The sequence below is a fragment of the Aspergillus ibericus genome (genome assembly GCF_003184845.1).
Source record: "Aspergillus ibericus CBS 121593 unplaced genomic scaffold BO80scaffold_26, whole genome shotgun sequence".
NCBI classification, from domain to species: Eukaryota; Fungi; Ascomycota; class Eurotiomycetes; order Eurotiales; family Aspergillaceae; genus Aspergillus; species Aspergillus ibericus.
In genome coordinates, this window is record NW_020292124.1 from 233,193 (window position 1) to 250,276 (window position 17,084).

At 56.0% G+C, this 17,084-nt stretch overlaps 7 protein-coding genes across 7 annotated transcripts; 5 read left to right on the plus strand and 2 right to left on the minus strand.

Moving 5' to 3' along the window:
- Window positions 1-194: 194 nt before the first annotated feature.
- On the minus strand, window positions 195-2,412 carry BO80DRAFT_426197 (acid phosphatase DET1). Its single transcript, XM_025719699.1, has 2 exons — window positions 2,206-2,412; window positions 195-2,145 (listed from the first exon to the last, which is right to left on the minus strand). The coding sequence occupies exons 1-2, from the start codon at window positions 2,218-2,220 to the stop codon at window positions 295-297; spliced, it is 1,866 nt and encodes a 621-aa protein (XP_025574146.1). The 5' UTR covers window positions 2,221-2,412; the 3' UTR covers window positions 195-294.
- A 214-nt stretch (window positions 2,413-2,626) lies between these two features.
- BO80DRAFT_494526 (Dor1-like family protein) lies at window positions 2,627-4,522 on the plus strand (the record flags this gene model as incomplete). The annotated part of the gene is made up of 2 exons (XM_025723883.1): window positions 2,627-4,326; window positions 4,482-4,522. The coding sequence occupies exons 1-2, from the start codon at window positions 2,889-2,891 to the stop codon at window positions 4,520-4,522; spliced, it is 1,479 nt and encodes a 492-aa protein (XP_025574147.1). The 5' UTR covers window positions 2,627-2,888.
- A 62-nt stretch (window positions 4,523-4,584) lies between these two features.
- BO80DRAFT_116722 (ELL-associated factor) lies at window positions 4,585-6,377 on the plus strand. The gene has a single exon (XM_025713459.1). It carries the CDS (start codon window positions 4,964-4,966, stop codon window positions 6,278-6,280), a length of 1,317 nt encoding a protein of 438 aa, XP_025574148.1. The 5' UTR covers window positions 4,585-4,963; the 3' UTR covers window positions 6,281-6,377.
- A 764-nt stretch (window positions 6,378-7,141) lies between these two features.
- Window positions 7,142-8,752, plus strand: BO80DRAFT_435797 (putative cyclin; the record flags this gene model as incomplete). Its single annotated transcript, XM_025720924.1, has 1 exon — window positions 7,142-8,752. One exon carries the CDS (start codon window positions 7,142-7,144, stop codon window positions 8,750-8,752), a length of 1,611 nt encoding a protein of 536 aa, XP_025574149.1.
- Window positions 8,753-9,502: 750 nt separating this feature from the next.
- On the plus strand, window positions 9,503-11,595 carry BO80DRAFT_456230 (fungal specific transcription factor domain-containing protein; the record flags this gene model as incomplete). Its single annotated transcript, XM_025722157.1, has 2 exons — window positions 9,503-11,421; window positions 11,556-11,595. The coding sequence occupies 2 exons, from the start codon at window positions 9,503-9,505 to the stop codon at window positions 11,593-11,595; spliced, it is 1,959 nt and encodes a 652-aa protein (XP_025574150.1).
- A 1,109-nt stretch (window positions 11,596-12,704) lies between these two features.
- On the plus strand, window positions 12,705-13,868 carry BO80DRAFT_477256 (uncharacterized protein; the record flags this gene model as incomplete). Its single annotated transcript, XM_025723255.1, has 1 exon — window positions 12,705-13,868. One exon carries the CDS (start codon window positions 12,705-12,707, stop codon window positions 13,851-13,853), a length of 1,149 nt encoding a protein of 382 aa, XP_025574151.1. The 3' UTR covers window positions 13,854-13,868.
- A 763-nt stretch (window positions 13,869-14,631) lies between these two features.
- On the minus strand, window positions 14,632-16,529 carry BO80DRAFT_465837 (MFS general substrate transporter; the record flags this gene model as incomplete). The annotated part of the gene is made up of 6 exons (XM_025722749.1): window positions 14,632-15,067; window positions 15,132-15,336; window positions 15,385-15,781; window positions 15,834-15,966; window positions 16,014-16,127; window positions 16,178-16,529. 6 exons carry the CDS (start codon window positions 16,527-16,529, stop codon window positions 14,793-14,795), a joined length of 1,476 nt encoding a protein of 491 aa, XP_025574152.1. The 3' UTR covers window positions 14,632-14,792.
- Window positions 16,530-17,084: the final 555 nt, after the last annotated feature.

Below are 17,084 nucleotides of genomic sequence, written 5' to 3' on the forward strand. Positions count from 1 at the left end.
AAAAAAAATTGGATAAGGAAGGGTGCCGGGTTGGGGGGGGGGGGGGGTGGGCGGTTCTATTGGTTATGTTTGGTATGTATATGTCGTATTTGATTGATGATTACCTGGTTGGCTATGTATGGGGTAGATGTGAATCTAAGGAGAGGAATGCAATGAGTGTGCGTATGACTAGGGTTGAATGGTTGAGGTGTGTTCATTATTCAAGTAAATTAGCCCTATTTGTGTATCCTTCTGGTATCTGTCTGATTGTTTTTCTTTTGTACTTTGGAGGAGGAATGACCGCCTGCGGCTTGTCTAGTATACACTTCCTCTGATGCTTTGGTCATGACGTCTTTCGGCTTCGAGAGTGTCGTCGTCTTCGTTGTAGTCCTCGTCGTGATGGTGGTGTTCGCATGTATCGTTATGATCATGATCGTCATCATATTGATCGTCTTCATGGTCATGGGCCGGATCGTATTCGTCCACTTGGCCGGATTTGTTCTCTGCTTTCGGAGCTGATGGGTCAGTCGGGATAGGTTCATCTGATCCGTCCTGGTTGGTGAGAACGTTGGCCACGCGCTTGGTGAGGGTTCGGCGTCCCGGCCCCGGGAGATGGCGATGGTGGTTGTGGGATCGGGTGCGTCGGAGTCGTGCTCCCTGCTTGCTGCTGCTTTCGTCATCGCCGTCATTGTCTAGATCTTGGGATGGTCGGGGCTGGTGGGAGGTGGAGGTGGATCTGGGCCGGGTGCGCGCTTGTGTATGGCTATGAGTGTAGATGTGTGTGTTGGGGTGAGATTTTTCGTCACGCTCGTCTTCGGATGGGGCGAGGCTGTTCGCACCGCTGAGGGAACCGCCACCGTCCCGGCCGGCGAGGTGGATATAGGCGTAGTTGTAGTGTGGGGGATGAAGGAGGTGGTCTTCGCTGTCGCGGTGAAGATGCGCGAGGCCGGGACGGCGGGGAACCGCACTTGGGTTTGGGGTTGAGGTTGGGAGATGTCGGTGTGGGACATTGGTTCTGCTGTTGGATGTGTCGGGTGTTGTCTGGGCGAAATGGGAGGTGGCCTCTAGCTGGACGCCTTGAAATTCATACTGCGGAGCTGGGGAGGGCACGGTTCTATCCAAAGGCCGTGCATCGATTGAGCGGTCTCCTAGAGCAGGCTCTGGAGCTCGAAGCATTTGTTGGTCAACCTGGGTGGTTGTCGCTGTTACTTTTGTGGAGGCGGGGGGTAGGTTGTTTTGTTTCTCTTGAGAATTGTGATTGTGGGCGACGTCGTTGGTGAGCTTTTTGGAAAGGGAATCATGGGGATGTTTTGTGTGGTCTGCTGTGTTTCCACGAGGCGCACGCAGGGAGCTTCGTCTTCGAACGCCGTGATCGCACCCATCTGGACAGCCGCCCCATTTGCGTCGAATAGGGACGGATGTCTCCGACGGTGCTGGTTGCGCTGGACCCAGCCCCTTGGCTGCTCGCTCATGCTGCCGCTCTTTCTCCTTTTCCTTTCGCAGGTCAGACCATGTGCGTAGCTGGTTCTGAAGGACGTATTTTCCGTTATCCGGATTCAGTTTCATAATGACGAATTCACAGTGGTTGATGTTCCGGAGATCTTCAAAGTACTCCACGCTCCAGTGGTACCATTTCATGAGGAACACCCGGGTCATCAATCCATGCGTGACGAGTACACAAACACTGGCAAAGTCATCCTCTCCAAACAGACGCCACAGCGACTCGTTAAACCCACTAACGCGGTCATAGGCATCGGCGGCAGATTCCCCGTTGGGGATTCGGTAGAAGAAGTGGCCGTAGTCTGCCCTCTCGAGCCACATTCGCTCCATCTCGGCGGAACATGGCTGGAAGTTGCCAAAATCTTGCTCTCGCAGCCGGGGTTCTTCGTAGACCTTGATTGTATGTCTCGGGAATGGGGACGGGGCCGGGGAGTCTGAGGTCAGGGACTGGAGAATCCCCTCGGTGGTCTCCCGCGTACGACGGTACGGAGAGGTGAAGAAATGGATAGTGTCATCGGGTCGTAGAAGCGCCCTTAGCTGAGAGCCCGCTTCCTGTGCCTGACGGTGTCCTTCGGGCGTGAGGTTGACGCGGTGGTCGGGGATGGTCTGGTGAATTTCGCGGTTCTTATTTCCTTCAGACTGGGCATGGCGGATCAAGATGATCATCTGCTAAGGTGAGACAGTGTGCCCCCGGATAGGGATGTATCCCGATGGAGGAGCACTCACCCGCGGTTTGCCCATGATTACTGTTGCATGCAGTAGTACAACGGACGTATTTGGGTTGGAGTGGGGTTGAGGGGAAAGTACAAGCACTAGATCGGACAACAATGCTAAGGCGCAGAAAGACAGATCCACCGTGCGAACCACGTTGTCTGGATAAAGGGTATGTCGTCGAGAGATGAAAATGCTCGACGAGCAGGACCCAGAGGCAGGAAGATGGCGCGTCAAGGGGGAGGAGGAGCGACGAGACGATGGAGAACCACCGAGTGGGATTTGCAATGCCGCCCGGCCATTGGCCGATGGACCTGGGGTTGACCTGATCGGGTTAGCGCGTCAGATGATGTCAGTCGCGCGGGTCTCAGATGGATTCCACGATGTATCCAATATTTATCTACAGTATGCTGTCTCGAGATCCATGCGGTAGGTAATGAACTTGATGGACATCAAGAATGGAGTCTATAAATATTAGCTCCCTCACTCCAGAGGTGACTGTATTCCTAGTATCCGTAATACCAACAAGGCATCGCAGCGCCGGCAAGCCGACTTCGCCAGTTGCCGCAACGGCCGCCGTAGCCATCGCGAACCCGCAACCAATCTGGCTTGTTTCCTCCTCCGCACCCTGACCGGCCATTCCATTCTCTTCCCCTCCACTGTCCCGGCTCCCAGCAAAGAAGCAGGCCCCGCCAACAATGGCCGACTATCTATATGACCTCCTTGCCCCTCATCTGGCCGCGACCAAGGCCTCTGCCGCCCTCTGCGACCCCGATCACGATACCACCACGGCTCAATACCTCAACCGACTTCCTACCCTCTCCCTCCAAGCCTTACAGTCCACGGAATCCCAGTCCTTGACGCAGTCATCTCATTCCACCCTCCTGTCACTTCAAGCTCTGTCCAATCGCTCACACAAGGCCTTTGTCACGTCCGCCGATCGCCTGTCCAACCTCCGCGCGTCCATCCCCCAGTTGACCCGGGACGCACAGCAACTCCGAGATGCGGTCCCGAAACTCGACGAAGAGGCGGTCCAGTTCTCGTCCAAATACAGCAGAGCAGCCGAAAATGTAGCCCTCGAACAACGAAAGAAGGTTATGCAGCTGGCTCGAAATGTCGATCGGCTGTCTGACATCTTGGAGCTACCCACACTGCTCTCCACGGCCGTCTCCTCCGCAGCTGCCAGTTCAGGCACGACAGGGACCTCGGTTTCAACGACCTATTCCACGGCATTGGACCTGTACGCGCACATCAAGCGGCTGCAGACATTATACCCCGACTCCCCGCTCATCAAAGACGTGGTTTCCCAGGCCGAGGACGCGATGAAGGATATGACATCAAATCTGATTGCGGGTCTCCGGGCGCAGAACCTGCGATTAGCGGCTGCAATGAGAACGGTAGGCTGGCTGCGAAGAGTGGCACCGGAGCTGGATAACCTGCACAACGACGGCTCCCCCGGGTCGGGAGAAGGTGCCTTGGGGGCCATCTTCCTGATCTGTAGGCTGGCGAACTTGATTACTATGCTGGAAGCTTTGGATCCTCTACGAGAGCTAGCCGATCAAGAGACGCACCGCAGGGCCCCGACGATGGACAAAAAGAATGGTGCGACGGGCGCATGGTCGGAAGGGCACCAGACAGAGAAGTACCTGAAACGCTATGTCGAGATTTTCCGCGAGCAGAGTTTTGCAATCGTCTCTCTGTACAAGAACATCTTTACTCCGGACCAGTCCGAATCAGAGCTAGCAGTGGCCGGTTTACGAGGAATCGATGCGCGAATCAAAGCGGCCGCATCGCGACCGGCTCGCAAAGAAGATCCGTTACAGTGCCTGCCACCTGCGCTGGCCACCTTTCCCATGCACCTGGTCCAACTACTGACGGACACCTTGGGCACGTATCTCCCCAACGTCCGGGATAAGAGCTCGCGGGAGAGTCTCCTAACTCAGGTGCTGTACTGCGCGGCCAGCCTGGGTCGGCTTGGAGGGGATTTTGGCATGATCCTGACCGAGCTGGGTGATGCCACGGATGACACCGATGAAGAGGAGGATGACTTGGCCTATGAGTGGGAGGAGGTGACACGGAAACACCGAGCCTTGGCAGGGCGACTAGAGCAGCTGACGGGGGGTGGTGGTGGTGGTGGTGGTGGTGCAACGACAGGGTCCTCGGTCAAAGGAACCTTGCGGGTGGCCTCACCCGTGTAAGGGAATCCTGGATGGATGGGAGGAGGGGTATACTCCTCCTTGTCTATGACACTACTACTACTATCTAGTTACTATTCTTGGGGATTGTGGCAGTAAAGATGGACGCCTTTGTGCCTCGAAAGGGGAAGTCATGACACCCGGGGGCACTAACCGGATGGGGGATGGCCTCCGCCGTCGCTGTCGAGGCCTCTTCCTAGCCGGGGACCGGCCATCATCTCTCCTCAGCGCCGCCCTCTCGCCCTGCTTGCTACTCTTCCACTCCCTTCTCCACATCCCACTCACCCACCCCCCTGTGAGAATTCGGGCCTCGAATCTCGAAGGACCTATACAGCTTCTACTAATCTTTCATCTCTTCCAACTATATAGCCGCTGCTTCATGACCGGTGCTGGTTCTCCGGTCGCTCTGGCCCCTTCCACTGCCGCCGCTGTGTGACATTCTCCCTTGCGTGCTGGGCCTGTTGGCGGATAGACCTTCAAGCAATGAAAATTTCTCCCTGACCGTGTGCACCAAGGCCATATACAGCATAGCAGACGTTCTCCTTGACCTACACCACCCCTGCCCCTAACCTTGTCTGATGGCGGCCCCCGCTTTGTCGACCGGCGGATTGATCGATCCGACCAAACAAGCCGAGTACCCGGTCGTTCTGGGCGACAGATTGGCCGGCAAAAGTGGCTCGTCACAGTCGAGACTGGTCAATATCCAATATAACTACAAAACAAAATCTGCAACTGCGCAGCAACGCATCACCCGATCCCGGCAGTCCCGAGATCGCTACAATCTTACGATTACCGATAAAGCCCCGAACGCCGACAATGTCCTGACGTACTCCTATCAAGGCAGTGTGGACCCGGCACAGGCGGTGTCGGACTCGGGGGAGCACAGTTTGGTCCTCGTCTTCGACGCGGCGCGGAAAGTGTTTGTCCTAGAGCCGGTCGCAACGCAGCTACACTTCAACCTCCGGTCCGCCCCTGCCAAATCCCAGAAGCAGGTACTGGAGCAGTACGAGCAGTTACGCACATTGCAGGAGGATGACCATGGATCGGGCGATGACCGGGCCTCTGACAATGCCGGCGGGAATGACGACGGCCCGGCCGACGACGATAACCCTTACGACTACCGCCATTTCCTTCCCAAGGAGAATGCGGACGATGACAAGTCGGGGTCGGATAAATCTCCGGAACCGCCCTCCTACACCAGCAGGAATGACACTCCCTTGATGATCGCGGCCAGACCCGCCCCTAGTCCCCGACCTCCTCCGCAGAGCCGGCCGAACCCGCTACACTCGAAGAAGAAGTCAGATGGGGGTAAACCTCCCAAGCCCGCGGCCGTCAGGGCACGGCCTAAATCTCCAAGCCGTCCTCCGCAGAGAAGTGAGGGGAGGAGGGCGGTCATCGAAGAAGAGCCTCCGACGGAGCCGTCCAAGTTCTCGCCTTCCGACACTGGGCTGGGTGCCGTATCTTCGCAGAAGACTGTTCCTTCCCCGGGGTCGAATATCATCATCGATGGCGATCTGATCATCGATATGGGGTCGCCGCCACCATCCCGTCCCTTCCGGGTCAACCCCGCCCACTTTTCTTCGAACAACACCCCGGCCGACGAGGATGATAATGAGGACGATGAGGACATTGAGGACCTGCGCCTGCCATCTCCGGCTGGCCACGGAGGGGCGCCCATGGCATCATCGGGAGGCGTGGACCTTGAGCCGGGGGCCGGCGGGGACGAGGACGAGCTCGAGGATGACGATGCATTAGCGGCCGAGATGGAGGCCGCCTTTGAGGAAAGCGCGCGGGAAGAAGAAGAGGCCCGAAGCCAGCAATCCCAGACCCATGCGCCGTCCCACCAGTATCATATGGCTAGTGAGGACGAGAGCGAAGTCAGTGAGGAGGAATAATCCGGGGTTCTGGTCGTTTCTGCTGCGGGGTGTCGCGAGTCAGGTTGTCCTAAAATCTTGTGTTCTTTCCCAGTATCCATGTACATACAAGCAAGGCGCCGTTGGGAGTTTTGGCAATAGGAAGCAATGAGACGCAGATGGTGCGCTGGAAGCTAAGTAGAATGGGCGAGTGAAGGAAGTTCGCTACGAACCGGATGCGGGCGCTGATCGGCCGGGGCGGAACAACCCCCGGATCCGAAGGCGGATCGTCATTGGGCGGCTCGAAATCCCCAAAAAACGAGGGCTGGAAAGGAGCAGCTCCCAGTCTCGGTCTCTTCACCAACCAACTCTCCCCAGTCCCTCGATTCCCGCGCGCCTTTCACGCCGTGGGCCAGTCATTCCGATCCGGGCCTGGACGAAATCCCCCAGTCGCTCCCCGCAGACCTCCGATGCGTTGAGCTTCCCGAACGACCTCCGATGCGATGCAGGGCCTCTTCCGCAATGATTAACACTTGATCGATGCCGCACAGGAATCCGCCGAAGAAGACCACCACGCTGCGATTTTAAAAGAGCATTCTCCCCAAATTGCGACCAGATTTGAGAACCCCTCGGCCTTTCCAGAAAGCCCCCGCCACGTTGCTACATTTCGATTTGAAGACACCGGGTGCTCGGTAGTGAAAGTAGGACAGACCAGCAGAAGGGCCGCTTCACTTCGCGCGCGATCCGTCAGGCTGGGCGACTCGCGAGATTCCTCCCTCACTTGCCGCATCGCCTGTCTGACACTTTGATTGTCTCGGCTTCTCCACTACGAGTCCTCGATACTCCGACCGATCACTACCACCGCAACAGCATTACCCCCCTCGTTCGTTTCCATCGTCCTCGATGGCGTCTTCCGCAAGCCATTCCGAAGTCCCCCCGGTTCCTGCGCCGTCGAACCCGGTCCTCCTTAAAACACAGGCGCATTGGTACTTCACCGATGACGAGCTCACACGCACGCCCTCGCAGCTGGATGGCATGGCCATGGAGGCAGAGCATATGAGCCGCAGCAAGGGCGTCAACTTCATCAGCCAGGTGGGTATCATGCTGAAGCTACCGCAACTCACGCTCGCGACCGCCGCCGTTTATTTCCACCGGTTCTATATGCGACACAGCATGGTCGACCTGCCGCAACGACCTGGCATCCATCCCTACACGACTGCGGCGGCCGCGCTGTTTTTGGCTACGAAAGTGGAGGAAAATGTGCGGAGGATGAAAGAGCTGGTGGTGGCTTGCTGCCGGGTGGGACAGAAGCAGCCCAACATGGTCGTGGACGAGCAGTCCAAGGAGTTCTGGCGATGGCGCGATACCATCCTGGTTCATGAAGACATTGTCCTGGAAGCGCTCTGTTTCGATCTGCAGCTCGAGCAACCGTACCGCATCCTCTACGACTTCATCTGCTTCCTTTCCATGCAAGATAACAAGCCGCTCCGCAACGCCGCATGGGCCTTTGTCAACGATTCTGGATACACCGTCCTGTGTTTACAGTTCACCGCCCGCACCATTGCGGCCGCTGCTCTTTACGCTGCCGCGCAGCACTGTGACGTCGGGTTCGAGGACGATGTGCTCGGGCGGCCGTGGTGGGAGCAGCTCGATGTGGAACTGCCCCAGGTGCGTCGCGCATGCATGCGCATGGCCAAGCTATATGAGAACAATGCCGCGAATCGACATACCCTGTACTACTTGACCAACCCCATCAGCACAGACGAGGGTACTGAGAAGACCAGGATCCCGCGCGCAGGCGGCCCAACAGACACGACGCGTGCGGCCGATGCCGTGCGTGAGAGCGACGCCGTCAACGGTCGGAAGCGCTCGAGGGAACCCGACACGGCGGTTCCTCTGGCCCCGACAACCGACTCGACACAGCCGCCAGACCCCGGCCCGACGACGCAGAACGGCGGACGATCCCCCAAGCGGCCACGGACGGATTCGGAGGGCACGTCTATCGGGAGGGTTCCGTCGTCGCGCATTCCTAAGGCGCCGGTCCAGGACCGCCAGCCCGCGAACGGCCACGGTCCTGCGGCTCCGTATTCGCACGCCTACCCAACATCGTCTCGCCCCCCGCATCCCTTACCACCGCCCCCGCGGCCCTTCGCCCGCCGGGACAGTACGAGCAGCCGGCCGGGAGGAGGGAACCCGGGGGTGCCCGTCGATCCGATCCAGCAACGGATCGACGAGATTGTGCAACAGAACATGCCTTCGCAGAGCGGGCCCGGCCGGGCGGACCGGCGACCCCAGGAACGACCCCGGAGCGACTGGCCTCAGGAGCCCGACCCGGCGCGACGACGACGGCCGTCTGGCTCCACGGGTGGCCGGCCACCGCCGCCGGATGAACCACAGCCTTCGCTATCCCTACCATCGCCCCCTCCGCCGCCGCCTCCGGAAGAGCAGCCGGAGCCGCCCCAGGCGCCCGAACCGGAGGACGACGGGGGTGGCAGCGAGGAGGGCGAGCTCTGATCGACCCCGTATATACTAGAGCCGTGTGGACGAACGAGATGGAGCATGAATGACCGACTGATACCTACATACATACCTTGGGCCGCGCAGGCGTTGGAGGAGTCCACACATTCCCCATTATCCTCCGATGGGACCTGGCAGCGGGCCGGACTCCGAGGACGGGCGACTACGTAAGGTGGGAAGACGAGGGAATGAGATGCAGCACCTGTATTTACCTATATATTTCTCTTTCTACTGTTGAATTAGAGCGCGTCAGCATTCCATCCGCCAGCCATTGAGCCATTCATCCGGATCCGTGGGGAAAAGCGTTGAATTGATCTCGATTGGCAGCGCCATGGCTGCCTGGTCAACTGCCGAGGGTGACAGGAGAGGCCAACCATGGATGCCGACGACCCCTTGCAGCTGGGCTGGCCGTCACGGTCTTCATTGGGGGACGAGAGAGGGAAAAGAATCCCACTAGGGGCGCGAGGGTGTCACGGCGACAACCTTGATTGCCTGGTGGAACTGGACGGATTCTAGACCTGGGAGGCTGGCAGGGGCTGGCAGGCATCCACTGGTACATACCGCCGGGATTCTTTTCTCCGCCATGGCTGGCTGACACCATCTTCAAACCACCACTGCAGCTGGCAGAAGAATGTTGCTTCCGAGAAACAAGAAACAAAACCATCCGCGCTGCCATGGCCGTCAATCCTGCTGGACCAGCCGATGGCCCCCCCGTTATGGAAACAGCGCCTGGAAATCCACGCCAACATGGACCCGGCTCCCCTCACGGACCGGCGACGCAGCTGTCGTTTCTGTCGCAGTCGCAAGCTGCGCTGTTCCGGCACCAGTGTCTGCAGCGCCTGCAAGGACCGTCAGATCGAATGCCTTTATGACCAAGGCGGGCCCAAAGGCCGCCCTCGCGCCTCGGCCGCCCGTGCCAGCAGTCGTCTGGTCGCCGGCCAGCCGGGGTCCGAGCCTGCGATGAAGCAGGCCTCGTGGAAGTCGCCCCCGAGTCCGTCGGGGCAGGTCTTCTCCCCGCGCCTCAAGAGCGTTGCGGAGGCCTTGGGGGAGGTGTCAGCCGAGGTCCAGGAAAAGCTGCAGGGGCGGAGTGTGGAGGACCTGGCCCGGAGTCAAGCTGGATCTCCCCGTCGCGCGCCCAAGCTTGGCTGTCGCGAGCTGCTCATGGTGCTCACCCAAGACCTCGTCGATGCCACGGTGGCCCGCTTCAGCGGTCTCGACTGCCTCTCGTTCTTCCCCGACCAGGGCCATTGCTTCCGACAGGGCTGGACCGGCAGCTCCAATGGCGCGCCCCAAGCCTTGGAGCCGGCGCCCCTCGCCGGGTACAACAGCTACCGGATCACGCAGCTCATCGACGTGTGGTTCGGCGCCCATCCCCTGTCCATGGTGCTCTCCAAGACGCTGCTGCTGCGGGACGTGCGCAGCAACGCCTACGACCCTCTCCTCCTGGCCGTCCTGCTGGGGAGCGCGCTGCTCGAGTTGGAGGATGCCGAGGCCCGGGTGGAATCCGAACAGCTGCTGCAGTGGGCCTCATCCCGATTACAATATGTCTCCACCGCTTCGGCCGACCTCTCGACCGCACAGGCGCTGGGCTTGCTGGCGTGGCATGAGACGTGTCAGGGCAACATCTTGCCCGCGATGGCCTACAGCATCTACGCGAATCGCACGGTGACCCGGCTGACGATGGACACCTTGGCGCGGTCCTCGCGGGACGTCCGTCAGATCAACGGCATCAACCTGGTGCAGATCGAGCTGGAGATGATGCACATTCTCGGGTGGATGACGCTCGCCTTGATGGTCTGGTCCTTCACGCACCTGGACATTGTCGACGACACCCTCCCGGCGCTGGCGCTGATGCACGAGCACCCCCCCATGAACAAGGACGCCTCGTTGGTGCTCCGGCTCGACCGGGCGGCGGACAACCTGTCGACGCTACCGCATCAGTGGGCCTGGATCCAGGAGATCTGGACCATCAGCCACATCACGTCGGCGGCCGTGCATCTCAACGCGATCTATCCCCGGCCGTCCAGCGGCCCGGCCTCGCCCGCTCCCTTGTCCCAGCACCACTCCTGGCAGACGCAGCTGCATCAGCAACTGCGCAACATCCAGCTATACAAGGTCGACATCGGCAACCTCTGCAGCGAGGCCCGTGCCGTGCTGGCGCGCAACGTCCAGATCATCGAAGCCAACATGGAGGACCAGGTCGCGCAGACCTGGATCCTGACCGCGTACCGGACCTTGCTCATCCATCTGCTCTTCCCGCGCATGGCGCCCCTGAGTGTCACCGCCGATCTGGTCCAGCACCTCGCCGACTGCCTCCTGTTCTTCGCCCGCAGCTTTCCGGTTCTCGTCAGCGTGTCGACCACCCAGGCGCTGCCGCGCGCGAGCACCCAATCCTGCATCCGATCGTACATGGCGGGCCTGGCGGCGTGCAGCAGCGCCATCGACGCGCTTTTCCTTGTGTCCCACAAGCAGCTGCCCTGCTGGGAACCGGGGGTCCTCCAGGGGCTCGGGCGGCTGCTGGAGCAGACGACGCGGTTGGATTCGCTGTTCACGAACGACACGTTGCTGACGGATTGGCGATGGCGGACCGTGCAAGAGCGGTTTCATCGGCTGTCCAAGTACAAGACGGAGCTGAGCGCGACCGAGCCGGGGGGCATGATGCCGATGTATACGGCGGCTGAGCTGCCCTATGTACCGGGGTACATTTCGATCGAGCCGCCGACGTTTCATGAGATATAGAGACACCGGACTGGATATAGATAGAATTGCCTAATTATCATACCTTTCAATTGCTGCCTAGTGGAGATGGCCTTGATGAAGCGGTCCTCCATACCCTGTGAATCCCATTCCCTCCTCTGCTGACCCCCCCCCCCCCCTCAAACCGCCCAACCCAACCAATTCGACCTGATCCATAAATTAGTCAACCAACCTTAGATGATCCCCTGCCCTAGTTGAGCCATATTCCAAGTTCATATACAGTGATTCCTTCTCCACACCATACACCTAATAATTTAGAACTGCCTCTCCCAAGTCAGATTCCATCATATCGGCACTAAACCGGGTAAACTTCTCCAAAACCATCCGGATGAATCGAAGACAATAATCCTCTATCTCAAGACTGTCAACCTAATCATTCCTTCGAAACAACGACACCGATACCGATACCATCAATCTCGTGGCATGACCTGTCCCGGTAAGCTAGCTATATTTAGATTTGGATCTACCTAAGAAACGCGCGATGAGACGGTTATCATTATGAACGGGGTCTGATTGATAGGTAGTATTTGAGTTGAAGTAGGAGGGCGGTGAGGTTGGTGGTGTATGGTAGATGGCGATATATGGGGTTGGAGTATGGAGTAGTCCCTGGTGGTATGGTATGGTATGGGATGAGTGGGATTGGAGATGCACTGACTACTCCACAATACTAGTACTAGCAGCACTCTTCTACCAATATTCATCTATCTTCCTAGATAGGTATATAGGAAGACTCATGATTAGGATTGAAGGTACTCAGTAAGCCTGAGAATTGTATAAAGTGTGACGGGGAGTATCAGAGTCTGGAAGACCTAGCATCAGGCAGATAGGAGCATACATGCACAACCAGCCCAACATTATACCCTGTTATGTTAAGAAAGATAAAAATAACCTTACCCTCGACAAGGATATAATAAAGAACTGAATCTCACTTATTAAGATCTACATAAGAACATGCCCGTCGGCAGGGTCCCAGCCACACCCAGACAAAGAAATCGAGTATAGAGTTAGAGATCACCACTCAGCAACCACCACTAAAGTAGTTTATCCTATCAGGTTGTTTCGGGATGTTATAGGGGTAACTCGACTAAATAGAACCTGTCTGTCTCCTATGGATCATATAAGAGTCGCGATGGAGACTGAAGTCTCTAGATAGACCAAATCATATTTCACATAACACAGCACATCAACCAACATGTCCCTACTTCCATTCAGTCTCTTCATCTACCTCTACACCACCGGCTCCCTCTTCTATGACACCATCCATTACATCCTCCACCAAGGGACCAACTCCCCATGGCGTCTCCTCCGCTTCCTCTCCACCTGTCACCAATACCACCACTTCCACTACAACCAATCCTTGAACTTCAATGACCGGTACCTCAAACGAAACATCTTCATCGCGTTACCCCTCGAACTCCTCTGCCAGATGCTAGGCAGCGTTGTCGGTCGAATCATCGCGCAACCATACCTCCATCCCACCAACATACCCATCCTGAACCAATGTCTGTCCTTGACCTTACTGATTCAGATCACACGAACCCTCCTCGTCATGACCATGAGCGGCCGAGACTCGAACCACATCATCACCTTCGACACTGTCCCCAAAGACACGAACTGGGTGTTCGTGGGGCCTCACTTCCACGCTCTGCATCATATCCATCCCGATCGATACATGGGATCGATGATTAAATTGGTTGATTGGGTTGCTGGAACGGCGTATTCATTCCGCCATAAACGGGTAATTTTGACCGGGGGGACAGGGGCGTTTGGTTCTGCGTTGGAGAAACAGCTTCTTTGTGAGGGAGTGAGGGGGATCACAAAGCTGAGATATGGTCGTGACTGGACGCATGGGGATTTCACCCGTGTGGGATGCATTCTGCGCGAGGCGGATATTCTCATTTTGGCGCATGGGTCGAAAGACGTCGATGCTATGGCTGCCAACTGTCACTCAAGTATCCAACTCATCGAAACCTTTCTGGAAGAAAAGGAGAAATACAAGACAAGGGGCAAGAAACCCACCCCAATGCCCGAAATCTGGTACATCGGCAGCGAAATCGAACTGCATCCCGCATGGGGCATTCCCGAACTCCAACGGTATTCAGCCTCCAAGCGCGCGTTTGTGCCATATGCGCGGGGGTTATATCAGAATCCGAAGGTATTATATCGACATATTGTCCCCGCGGCGTTTCAGTCGTCCATGGGGAAGGCGATCGTGTCGGCGGATTGGGCGGCCAGCGTGACCATGTGGTGGATTCATCGCGGGGCGTGGTATGTGCCGGTGACGTATACGGGATTGGCGGTGGTGAATTATTTCAAGTTTCGGTTTGGGAGGGGCTGTTAGGATATGTTGTTGGTGGGATTGTGGCTAGTTTGGATTATATCAGATTGATAGATGTATAGCATTGTCTGGCGGTGTGTCGATTCTTGTAAAGTCTTCGTTCATAGATCATAGACGTGAATGTATGTATAGCACGACTTTGGGGATTCGTGGAGATAGGAAATATAGGGGTCGTTGGAGGGGTATTGTTACTGCATGGTGCTGAGTAGTGTGGTATCGTGTGCCTTGATTATGATGTGTCAAGAACCACGTAGGCCAACAGGAATAGATCCCTTCTTAGCCTCGGGCATAGAAGGAAGAAATATGGCATGTCTCAACAGGATGTGAGTGGATGATGGAAAAGGGACAAAGAGTATCAGTCACCATTTTGCTCGATTATGGGGTTATGCTTATCTTTAGTGCTTACGGGTGTAGTACGTGTCTTGCTCTCTTAACCTTTATTAACATTCGTGTACTAACATTCTGATTCGAGCTCTAGCGCTTATAGCTATAGTGATGACGATGATATTGGCAATATGGTCATCACTACGGTCATAATCACTATGAACCATATTGAACGGTAAGTTGATAAGCACCGTAAGCGGTTGAACCCTATAAGCCCTATAAACCGTAAGCAGTAAGCAGTAAGCAGTAAGCAGTAAGCAGTAAGCAGTAAGAAGTAAGCATAAGCATAAGCATAAGCATAAGCACTACGGGAGCAACACTGGCGATTCTCTCTGATTATGCAGTTGAACCCTGAACATTCGCATGTTGCTGAACCGAATACCAGAGCATTACTCTTCCCCGATTGTGTTTTAGCTGTTGCCGTAATCAAAATGCTGGTGGCTCTAATACAGCAACAAAGATAAGCATCACGAGACTGCAAACCCTGTCTACAGAGGCAATCTCAACAACGGTACAATATCACACCCCATAATCACAAGCTTGTGCAAGGTAACAAGCTTAAACACCAGTCACACGAGCGCGCCAAACACCGACTCCACTGGCAGCATATAAGGCTGCAGCCAAGAGAAACGGCAGGCCGATGGCCATGCCACCCATCTGGATGCCGATCGCCAACATATATGCCATCAAGGGGGCAGCTGCCAGAGAGCCCAAGGCATCCAACACGGTGATGGAGGTATACAGCAATGGAATGTTCTCCGGCGAAACAGTCCCAGTCACGTACGATTGCACGGATTGGTAGAATCCGGTTCCCATGATGAATATCAAGAGGCCTAGATCAATACAAAGTTGATGAACATCACGTTTGAGCGAGTGAATGGGTTGAGGGATACTGACCCAAAATTAACCCCCCGGGATGAGAGGCAAGACCCATGATCAGCGGTCCTACAATATGAAACACGACACTTCCTTTTGCCATGAGCAGATCGGCGCGTGCCGCGTTGCGGCCCGATCTTGTCAGTAAGCATCTATGAGCCCATGGTAAGACGGCACAGGCCAAGATGATATGCATGGCGGTTTCCAAGGATAGCAAATAACCACTCTGTATAGGTCAGTTGACGATGGCTTACTGGTAGTGGAGGATTCGCACCTGTGCGACTGTCCAGTCGAATCGAACCGTCATGTACTGGACGATAATCTCTTCGATCTGCCGACTGATTTTGTTGACCATGAATGCCAACAGAAGAGGGAGGAGGCCAGTGGGAGAGAGGAGAAAGGCGAAGACTTCTCTTGGATGCGCCGCTTTACGTTTTGGGACCAAGCCTCGTTGGGCTTCATTCTCGTCGCTCGCGTTGAAGTTGCCAGGATTAGATGAAGGTTCCGGGTTGGGTAAAAGGTACAGACACAAATACCCTACTAATTCGAACGGAACCCCCAGGAGGTAGGGAACATCAGGCCCAGATCGCGACAGGAGCAACGAACTCAGCGGTGTAGATAGGAGTCCGGAAGCCATCTGTGAAACAGCCATGTAGAAGAAGACCCGTGTGCTAACCACCATCAGTATGACACTACGAGTATAGCTGACAAGAGAAAAGATACCGATTGTGTGAAGATGCAAACGACGAGGCTAATGCAATCAACATGGTCGAAATGACAGGAGATCCTCCCCCAATGAGCCGAATGCTAGCAGATACGGCGATAGCCAAGCTGGAGAACCGTTGCAGGTAGTGACCTACATCGAACATTAGCGACAGAGATGAACAGCAATATTGGTCTTACAAGCAACCCAGATCCAGAGATTAGCTATGATCCCCCCAGTGAGCCCCAAGGTCGCCACCAGCTTTCGCCCATATCGTTGAGCCAGAAGCCCATAGGGAATGGCGAGGAGTAATCCTGATCCAGTCAGGGCTAGAAGTATAGAGGGAAAGCAGGGATTGGCATACCCGGGAGTGCCTCCGCAAGCCCTAACCAACCCCTCAAAACCGCCACTTCTCGTTGGATCGCATGTACCTTGCAACTCTTGCCCAGGATGGTCCCATCAGGTGCGATAGTTATAGGATCAATGGAACGATAATAAGATCGACACACGGACAATTCCAGTAGCTGATTAGTAGGCGCAATGCGCAATTCCGAAGCAAAGTCGACGACGAAGATAAATGCGGCACAGATCACTAGGGCGCGGATATTAGGACCGCCGCTCTTTTGGTGCCGGGGATCATCCGGACTGGTGTTCCCCAGGAGTGGAGTAGCTGGAGAGGGTTCTCCATTACGTGATGTGGCTTCGTCTCGCGACATGTTGATAACAGTGGGTGAGAAAGAACCACTTGCCGCAGCAATGGGGTGACTCTTAAGCCCAAGGATAGCATACACATCAACGAACGGGACCACGAGCTATACAGGGATCTGACGGACTCCGTCGGTAAACTGGCTCATCCATCCAATCGGATCATGAGCGGGCTTATCTCTTAGGCCTGGTTTTACGGTCAGTGGTTGGTCTTCTAGCATGCAGCGATGCATGTTAGGGGCGCTAGGTTACATGGCAACAGACCATGGCCCCAGTCAGAATCCCCGATCGAAGTGGGGGATCTGACACCATGTGTCGTGGAAAAATGCCGTATGGCAAGATTAACCATCCCTTGCACCTCTTACTACCTCTTTTCTTTTCCTTTTCTTTTCTTTTCTTTCCTCTTGTGGGGATACGAAGACGTGGGTACCGTGGAGACATGAATTAGTAGGTTATAGCTTCGATGGCTCACATATTATAAGTCTCACTGGCAGAACTAGGATGACCTGTATTCATCACCGTTAGAATGTTCTCGACACCTATCACAGTATATCATTATGCGATTT

What these genes read in the sequence shown, in the direction of transcription:
- BO80DRAFT_116722 (XM_025713459.1), top strand. Translation starts at nt 4,964, where the DNA reads ATGGCGGCCCCCGCTTTGTCGACCGGCGGATTGATCGATCCGACCAAA.